Raw genomic sequence first — 9,748 nt, 5'->3', positions numbered from 1 at the left:
CAGTTTTACAATATCTACATGACATGTATTTGGCATGTGTCATAACTGGGCAAAGCATGCTTTTATAGTATGGCCCATTGCTATACAGCAGGGGCAGGCAATTATTTTGGGTGGAGGGGCACTTACTGAGTTTTGGCAAGCCATCAAAGGGCACATGACAGGGAGCCCCAGGCAGATAAATATTTATTTTCTAAAATTTTTAGGGGCCCCATGGGCTGGAGGAAATGGCCTGCAGGCCACATTTTGCCCACCTCTGCTATACAGACATACCCTTTAAATGATTTGTTTGGATTAAATGAAGTGTAAGCCTGGGGAGAATTCCAGTAATAGTCATGAGGTGATCATCTAGAAGGATTTCCCATCTGTTCAGTGCAGCACTTAGCTTCAGACTATATCTAAGGACAGGCCCTGCTTTGATTGATGTGAAGCAATAAGGAGATAACCTAGCTGTTGAATGCAAGTGTAAACAGTGGTAGAGTCTTGGAAACTCTTTAAATATAAGTTTTTATTCTATATGAGGGGAACATGGCTGTACTGTTAACTGAGAGAGATCCTGGACATTTGTTACTGTTTTCATTTCCTTCTTATGGGCAGTGCCAATTATGATAGACACTTAGCCCAGCTAGAAAAAATGTTCTATATTTCTGAAGAAGAAAAGTAACAAAAGACTTCTGCTAGAGAAAGAAAATAAAGAAACTGAGAACCACACTATGGACTTGAAGCTCAGGAGCCACTGGTGCAATGGAAGTCTCCTTGGTATATCCTACTCTCCAAATGTGGGAGATGAGCTTTAGGGAAATGGGATTTGATCAGCTAACTCTGAAAACAGCCATGTCCATTACAAAGTGATGGAGCAAGTAAACCACAGCTGAAAGCTTCACAAAGAAGACAGTGTTTATGAGGGTAGCACACAGCAGGCTTAAAAGGCTGTCTGCAAGTAGAAAATGCACGAGGAAGTGAATCCAAAAGAGTTATAGCACAAAGCCTTCAGGTAGCTGTTTCAGAACTGCAGAAGTGAATATACACAGACGCACTGTCCAGCACCCAGCCAGAGTACAGACATTTGCAGTAACAGCGATTAATTTGCTAGCCAGTGCAAACAAAAAGAATAGGCAAGCTTTGAAAAAACCAGCTGATAGCTCCAGAGATGAAACATCATGCAGCAGTTGTATACAGCAGCTGCCATTGGCAAAAACTAGTCTAAATTACTCTCCATATCTGTTTCATGGAAATTGCAGACAAAGTGGACATGGGTTTTGCCATCAATATATTTTACCTTATGTATCTGTAGCACATTTAGACGAGCAGGCTCCTCCTCTCCCCACCCCACCCCCGTCCCTTTCCACTCACTCACGCTCACACAAAGCAAACAAACATCCTTAAAATACACATTGTCCTGTTTCTTCAATGTGAAGATGCCATCTCCTTTTGACATATAACAAACAGAAATAACAGCAGCAGTATAGTTGTTACAAGGGACAGAACCGATTTCTTCAGCTTGTGGTCAAGCCAGTAATTGGAAGCAAAATGAGTTGTTTACAGCGGAATCTCACTTAGAACAGTGGTTTTCCACCTTTGTAGACTGAAGGCAGCCCTTGTTAGACTCAAGGCAAGGCTCGCAAAATGTCAGCTCTTAATTTTCATTCATTTTCTGACTACAGAAAAATAGTACACCAATTCTGCTGGTACAAAGAACTCAGAAAGACCACAACAGGTCAGAATGGTTTTAATCCTATGAATTCCCATTTGAAATTCTCTGGGTTTAGCTTGTGAATCATGTTTGCACACTTAAAAGTGCTAACACTGCATGGCACCCTCCACCACCCTTGAAAGGGTCTCAAGGCACCCCAGAGTCCTATGGCATGCTTGTTGAGGATCACTGACTTGGAACCTCAAAACTTCAGTGGAAAAGTTTAGAGAACTTACCTGCCACTGGCACTGGATTTATGACCCAGATACCCTCAGATTGACCATGACTTCTTCCATTTGATAATAGGCAAATGTTATAGATAAACAGTGATAACAGATATGAATAATTCAGGCAAGGCAAACAAAATAACCCCTCCAACCTGATTCTATATCTACCAGTCCTAGGGTTCACAGAGGGATGGTACGTCTGGCCAGTATGTGGGCTTCACCCTGAGGTTCATTCTTGAATGTCAGATGTCAGGCATTTGGGGATTGATGGCTGAGGCTCACCCCATGCCAGTGGGGTGGGTAAGACAGGCTGATGGCATGCTCTCTCTCCATGATGGCCTCAGGTTCCCCACTTGATGACACTTTGCTGGTCTGAAATCCCTCCTTTTGTATTCTTTCTCTTCTCTGATGACTCTTCATCTTCAGGCATCATTGATTGATTTCCCTGGGGTCATCATACTGTCCAAGTTTTGTTCTGTCAGTATATTCCTTTGTTTCTCCAACCCATCACACATGCACATCTTAATTTGGTCATTTACTGGTGTCTTCATTTGGGCATGCCCTGGCCTTCTAATTTGGTCCACCCACCAAAAATGGGAATCCCAAGGGCTCTGCAGCTGGTCACTGTAACTTAATGCCACCTTATCTAATGTTATGGAATTGTGTGGTATATGTCTTTAATTGCCCAGTCTGTTTATGCCCACTTGTCCCTTGGCTTCAGACACTGTGTCTGCCTTGAAGGAGACTTTGTCACAAACAGGCTTTTAGATGCCATTCCCCTGGACCCTTGTTCTAATGCATATCTACTTTATTTACAAGCCAATTCCTAAAAGCAAATTTCTAAATATAATTTTCTAGCCATCACCTGCTACATATCAAATATCCTTAAGTCAGATCACCTTTCTTCTCAGACTTGCAGCCAGGACTACTCCTGCAACTTCAATGAGAAAATGACAGGAAGAACCTCAACCCTTAGTCTCAAGGAGTGTTGTAGGGAGAATGAAGGAACCTTTAGAGTTTGGTGTGTTTACTGATGATGGCTGGAGAAAAGCTTTAGCAAGTAATACCAGCCTGAGGAGAGTGACTGCTACCAAGTTTTTCACCACTCTGGAAAAATGGGTGTTGGCAAATTTTCCTTCCTCATGGGAGTTAACAACTTTGCCTTTTTAATAGATTTTTAAATAGGCGCTATTTCAAATTACTATCTTTTGGCATGTATTCAACCACGCAGAATTCATTAGGATGCTGAAACAGTTCATGGACTGGCATCAGAGCTGCAGACAGGCAATTTTCTCTCCTGAGGCACTATAGAAAAACCACCTGGTTGGAGGCCTGTATGTATTCTGCAGGTGGGCTGCAACTGAAAAAAATACTTTTTTACAGTTTCTATGAAGAGCACTCCTATATTTGGTGGACAAGCCTTTATGGCAGCCTGGAAACTTGCTGTGAGCACTCTAGCCTGCACAACACTGGCACAACCTTACAATAAACATAAGGATGTAAATATGTAGCACATAAAGCCCTTGAGCTCACTCAGTAACAATAGCTCCAACAAGCTAATGTACCACTGAGAAACCGTTTACATTTCTGGTACCTTCTACTAACACAACTCCCCAAAACACCCATGGAAGGGCAGGCTAATTTTATGAGCTTCAATGAAAGTTTTAAGAATATTTGTTCTATAAAAAGAAAGGCTGTATGGAATAACTGTTATCTTTTGCTAGGCTCCGTGTGGTGGCGGGTGAGGTCATAAAGTCAAACTTCATATTGGGATTCAAGCCTTTTTGAATTCTCAGCAGGGCAGAAGCTTATGGAGCTGTTTAGAAGAGGATATGGTCTCAGTGGAATTAGATGAATGTACAGCCAGGCTACAATAATTTAATTCTTGAATATAAGTTATTATTGGTCTAAAGGGAAGAACAACATATTATCTCTGTCATTTATCTTACCTATATCATCATATGCTTTAATTCTCTGAAGATGAGTATATGAATACCTTCACTTTGGTTTCATTAAATCAGCTGGTTGTTGCTTTTGAACTGATGGCAGTAGGTTATTCATTTATAAACCAGCTAATTGATTTACTTGAAGATAGAAACTCTGCCTATTATTTCTGTTTCCATGCAACCTGGCATTTTAAATAATCACCAAAAACTGAGGGAGCAAGAGATATACCCAATTTTAGGTACTGGATGGTAAATTTAATAGGAAATTGCGCATACATAACAGAACAACATTGGTTCTTTCACCCGCTAGTGAATTTATAGCATTATTTATAGCTGATTCTCTATAATTTCCCCTTAACCGTTTGCATTTCTCATACGTTGGGACATTCCCCTTGGATATACAAAACCAGTCCCATGGTGGCATATAACAGAGTTAAATTCAGCAAACTGGAATGCTGAATACTTCATTCAGTGCCATGATCACTGAAAACCTTTGGGTGGACCAGGGAAGGGAGTAGCTCTCTCTGCTTGTTGGATTTATGGAGCTAGCTAGCCCCTCACCCTAAAGGCATGAGAAGGAAAAGAGGCACAGGGTAGCAAGGAAGAACATCACAGGAAAAGGAAAGAAATCAAAGGAAGAAATAGAAGATCTAAATTAAAGTTAAGTTAATCTCTCAGTTCAGGCTTGGTATTAGGTCAGAGCTGTTCCCTAAGCATCCTAGGGTCAAACACCCTCAGGACTACTCAAATGGGGGCATCACTAGTGGGAACTGTACAAAGGCAAGCCACAGGCTCCCTGAGTTGCACTGTGTGCTGGCACCACCCCACAACTACCACTGAACCATATGCCTGCATAGCCCCAGCCTCACTCCCTGCTTCTTGTGCTGAGCTCACCTCCTAGGGTGGGGACAGCAAGCATAAGCCACAGGACAGAGTGTGTGCCTGGAGACATTAGCTGCTATTGCATCTAGAGCAGTGAGGAAAGTGGTCCCCAGGCAAGAGCTGAGGGACAACCATTTGACCCCACATGGGCTGCATGTGGCCTGAGGACCACCAGTTGGACAACCCTAGTTTAGGTGATAGTTTGATCCATTAGTCTATGAATCATTGTGATATTAATATATTATGAACCATCCCAGGTCTTTTCCACCAATACATGAAACTTTACTCCTGTGTTTCAGGTTCACCCCATTTCCCTGTTGATTTAATACTTCTTCATGCTGATAGTGAGAAGACATATTAAGCTGTTAAATCCTTGCTTTAAAAAAAAAAAAAAAAGCAACTGAGATAAAGCTCTCCCACTGTGGAATATGGCTCCCAATTACAGTAACAGTGGCCAGTGTGCTAAATGGTACATCGTTTCAGAATTGCTTTGGACTGCTAAATCAGCTTTTAGTTATTAAATCTAAGTTATGGAAATTGCTTTTTTCCCCTCTTACTAATTTAGGTTATATTATTTAATCTTGCTCCTTTTTTAAGGATTCACTAGTTACTGCAGGGACTAGTGAGTGAAATGTAACTTCTTCATCATCTAGTAATCTTGCTGGTTTCAGGAGCTGCTGTTATTTTGACAGCAGACCTAGCCATATTTACACATTTTTTGTGCTAAGCTAGATATTGAGATGTTACCACATGGCTGACAAATTCCAGCCCCACCCACAGGAATTCCAGTTTGTAGTTGTGTTTGAGGCAGCTGCATCTACTTTCTCACCTCTGTGTCTTTATATCCACTGGAATAATTGCTGGCAGTTTACAATACAAAAGAATATGTGCCTACAGATTCCAGTGTTGTGCAGTAATAGTACCTGATTCTGATCTCATTTCTAATGGCGATGATGAGGAATAGCTGGACTAAACTTAGTGTCTTCACATGGGTAGGTGTGTCTAATCCGCTTCAAGCCCACAGAATATAAGTCAGCAGACCTCTTTTAGTGTTCTCCCTATTTGAACCCATGTTTTAGGAAACAGTTCGCTGTGTTAGCATTATTGGCTTGGGGTGGGGCTTTGCAATTGTTGTAATAATAATAACATCAACATCAAGTACAGCAACAACAACAATAATAATAATAATAGCACCTCTTCATTATAGCAGGAAAAAATCATTGAATAATTAACATTTCCCAATCTCTCTTTATTCTCCTGCTTTCCTCAGTGCAGATACTGGTGTCACTTGTGCAAAATAGAGGACAAGCAGCTGTCTCTCAGAAGAAAAGGGATAACATATATGAGCAAACTTGCAAACCTAGCCAGAAATGAAACATCTGGATAATTGACAACATTTACATTCACACAAAAATTGAAGCTGCCTGTCTGAGATGTGTATGGTGCTTGTCCAAACATCTCAGCATTGATAACAGGGCCTTTTTCTTGTTTCTTTTCCATGCTTTTTACCAATTAGCTAGGGACAGTACAATATTTTTTTGATTTTCTCCTTTTTATATCCTAGCTGAAGTCAGGGGAAACAGCTGCCAACATTGCCAGAGAGCTTGCAGAGCAAACGAAAAACCATTTGAATGCTGGTGACATCACGTATTCAGTGCGCGCCATGGACCAGCTGGTGGGCTTACTTGACGTGCAGCTCCGAAACCTGACACCAGGCGGGAAAGATAGTGCTGCACGTAGCTTAAACAAGGTAAGAAACAAGTGCCTTTGGAAGGAAGAATAGACTAAGCAATGGCTTTTTTTCTTGGTAATGGTTAGGAGGCCTCATTAAAGTATTCAAAAGTGCTTCTGGTACTGGGAAATGTATACACTTAAATATTTAGCTAATTGAACATCATGAACCTGATCCCATTTTCAGTTACTACCCATGAGTGCAGCTCCATAATAACTTTGCTAAAGCTGCCAGAATTACTTTGGATTTATACTCCTGCAACTGAGAGCAGAATTTTGCCCAGTGATTTTATTGCTGGATCCATTTATGAAGTGGTGGTTCTTTGTAAGTGAGGGAATTGACATTTTCAGGTGAGAGAGTATTAGCAGTTGGGACTTTGGTTCAGCATCTCATAGAGATTTGTGGGATGTGCTTATAAAAGTATAATATACCCCTTGGATCCAAACACTTTCAAGTTCTGAGATATTAATGATCCAAAATCTTAACCTCTCAGTTGTGTTCAACAAACATGGGAAAATAAAAGAAGTGACTAATAGATTCATACCAAAGATATGCGAGGTAGTTTAACATCTGAGAGTTCTTGTTCTTCTTCTTGTTCTTCTTCTTGTTCTTCTTCATGTCTTCTTCCCCCTTCTTCCTTTCTTCTTCTTCTTCCTATTGCTATTACTATCCATGACTCATTCCAAGAATACTTCTTGCTTTGTTAAATTATTTTATGTTTCCTATGATGTCTAGATAGGAGAGATTTCTCATTATTATCAACATCCTGAAAACTGGGTGTAGCCAGCAGTTGGCATGTTATAAAAGCTAAAAGTTGGCAATAATGGACTGAAACCTCATCTGTGAAAATTATACAGTAAATTTCCTCTGTTACAGTGAAATTCTCTGAGCTGGGAATCAGCCCAATCCCCTGTGCATCACCTACAGTAGTGACCTCAAAATTGAACCTCTGTGAGATTCAAGTAGTGGGTCCTATAAGCCTGCACCAGCTCTAAACAAACCACTAGTAGATGCACAATTATGTAGGCTTTACTTTAAATAAGGTACCAAATTCTTTTCTCAGTTACACTTCTGGCTTTAATGGCACCGGCATCTCTGTAACTGAGAGCAGAACTTGGTCCCAAGGTGGTTTCAAGGTTACATGAGTGGGGAAAAAAACCCATGTAACACTAGTAATTCACTGTGTTTAGTGTCACTTGGGATGGCAAAATAAATAATTCTCTGGAAGTAAAGTTATCTTCTTGATGTACAGTATTACTGCCGACTGACTGTTTTTTAAACATAAAGGATCTTTTGGATTGTATTACAAAAAAATAAAGAAATGGGAGTGGGAGCTCTTCGTATATTATGTTTTGCATGTGCCATGAACTGGGTAATCTTGATGCTATTAATTAATATTGCTTCAAGCTATTTTATAACCATGCAGGTAGAAATTGTATTAACTGTTGCATTGACATAACATTATTTAATACAGCCCCACTGCAAATCTTTGTATAAAATAATGTTGATATCTGACAACATCAGGTAAAGCTGGCAATTAATGTCACGTACTAACTGGACACATGAATCTAGTCTGCTTGCTATTCTGAGTATTTCATGGTGACACACAACATTTATATTTAATCCTTTTATATTTCACCTTCTGACATTTATCTGTTTCTCTGAAATTTGGTAGCATCATTAGGGCACTTGGAGGCAATGGAGAAAAAAAAATTAGTATGTTGTTTACTCTGTTCTCACTTTCTGTAGCCCCCTCTAGCTATTTCCCCCCACCCTCAGGTTTGCACAGTCAACTAGTACAAATCAATTGTGCTTCACATTAAAATTCTGGAGTGTGTGGAGTCCTGCAAAACAGCGATGCGAACCACTGATCCAAATGACAGGCTCAGTAATTTACTTGCTCTCATTCCCCACTTAATTCTTTAGTGGAGCAACTGCTCTGCGCTCATTTAAGAATGCATGAATTAAAGTTGGAAGTAGCATTGGGCAAATAAAAGGCAGCAGCCTCCTCATTCCCCCTCCCCCTTCTCTGATCAAGAGCACGTCAGAAAAAAAATGTAATTTGTAAAGAGTTTTGTTTTTGTTTCATTTAGTCAGAAAGACAAAAATAATGCATGCACCAACCATCACATATTTTTCTGAGCCTTAGAGGAAACGTGTGAGGGACACAGAAGGGACTTGGCTCAGCCTTTGACCTCTGTGCTCTTATTTTTTCTGCAAGTTGATATAAAAAGAATTGAAATAAATTGGAGCAATAATGGAAAAGCCATCCTTTCATCAGCAACCTTTCTTTCACTAGAAGCTTGAGGCTTACATCAGGATCAGGCCTAGTTACTGTAATAATTGTTCAAGTAGCATTGCAAATTAGCAGAGCCTCCCACATGGATATTATTGAAATTAGTAGCATGGCTTTCTTTGATCTATCCTTGTTTCTGTAAAGTCTAGTTTGGCCTGGTCTACGCTAGGGAAGATTGTTTCTGTTAAAATATTGCTGTAAAACAGTGGCCATCTTTACATGTGCTCGGGGTGGGGGGAGCTGCTCTAATTAAAGTGCCCACACTGTCTTGTGTATTCAGCATCCTGTGCATCAAAATAGCAGCGCAAGCACTTTAACTAAAGCTTGTCCCACAAGCTTTAGTTAAAACACTCTCACTGGCATTTTGAAACATGGGGACACTGAATACATGTAACGTTGAGGCTGCTGGAGTGTGCTAATGAGCATGCTCCAACAGACTTGATTAATCGAGTCTTCTCCGATGCATTCTGATTAGAACATATTGGGGCAGGCATTGGGCATGTGCCCATTAGAATTAAGCTGTATGTTAGACTTGAGTCTGATTTCTTTTTTTTTTTAGTTCTGCAAAACCTCAGGGGCCACATTTTGCTCTCAGTTGCCCTAGTGGCATAAGAAATGTGAGTTGAGCTGAGAGTGAATTTATGCAAGGTCTCTTAATGCAAAATTCATACTGACATACATCAGCAAGGATGATACCTGCAGCAGCATGATTTGAGAGGCCTGAGTTTACATCATATGCTTAAGGTTTGTCTATACTGCACTCACAGCCATCATTACAGCTCAAGTAGAAAAACGTGACTTACCATATTTAGTTAAATCCCAGATGAGGCCCAATTTAACATGGGGGGGGAAGCCCCTGGTCTTGGATTTGAGTACAAGGTGGCAGGGAGGGTGGGAGGCTGCTATAGTTTTGGCCCCAGCCCTGGCCTCATGCCTGGCCCTGAGTTGGGGTCAGAATCACAGCTGTCACCCATC

At 40.7% G+C, this 9,748-nt stretch overlaps 1 protein-coding gene across 12 annotated transcripts in view; it reads left to right on the top strand.

Moving 5' to 3' along the window:
• The window catches only part of ADGRL3 (adhesion G protein-coupled receptor L3), a 1,275,722-nt gene that overhangs the window by 1,004,249 nt on the left and 261,725 nt on the right, over nt 1–9,748 (top strand). For all 12 annotated transcript variants that reach the window (XM_019522289.1, XM_019522280.1, XM_019522284.1 and 9 more), the window contains one exon: nt 6,310–6,495. In XM_019522289.1, coding sequence (XP_019377834.1) covers nt 6,310–6,495 — 186 coding nt within the window. The remainder of the gene's footprint in view (nt 1–6,309; nt 6,496–9,748) is intronic.

This window comes from Gavialis gangeticus, unplaced genomic scaffold (genome assembly GCF_001723915.1).
Source record: "Gavialis gangeticus isolate Ggan-Ray unplaced genomic scaffold, GavGan_comp1, whole genome shotgun sequence".
In the NCBI taxonomy this organism is placed as follows: domain Eukaryota; kingdom Metazoa; phylum Chordata; order Crocodylia; family Gavialidae; genus Gavialis; species Gavialis gangeticus.
The sequence above is the reverse complement of the archived record's forward strand: the minus strand, read 5'-3'. Positions and strand labels throughout refer to the sequence as shown.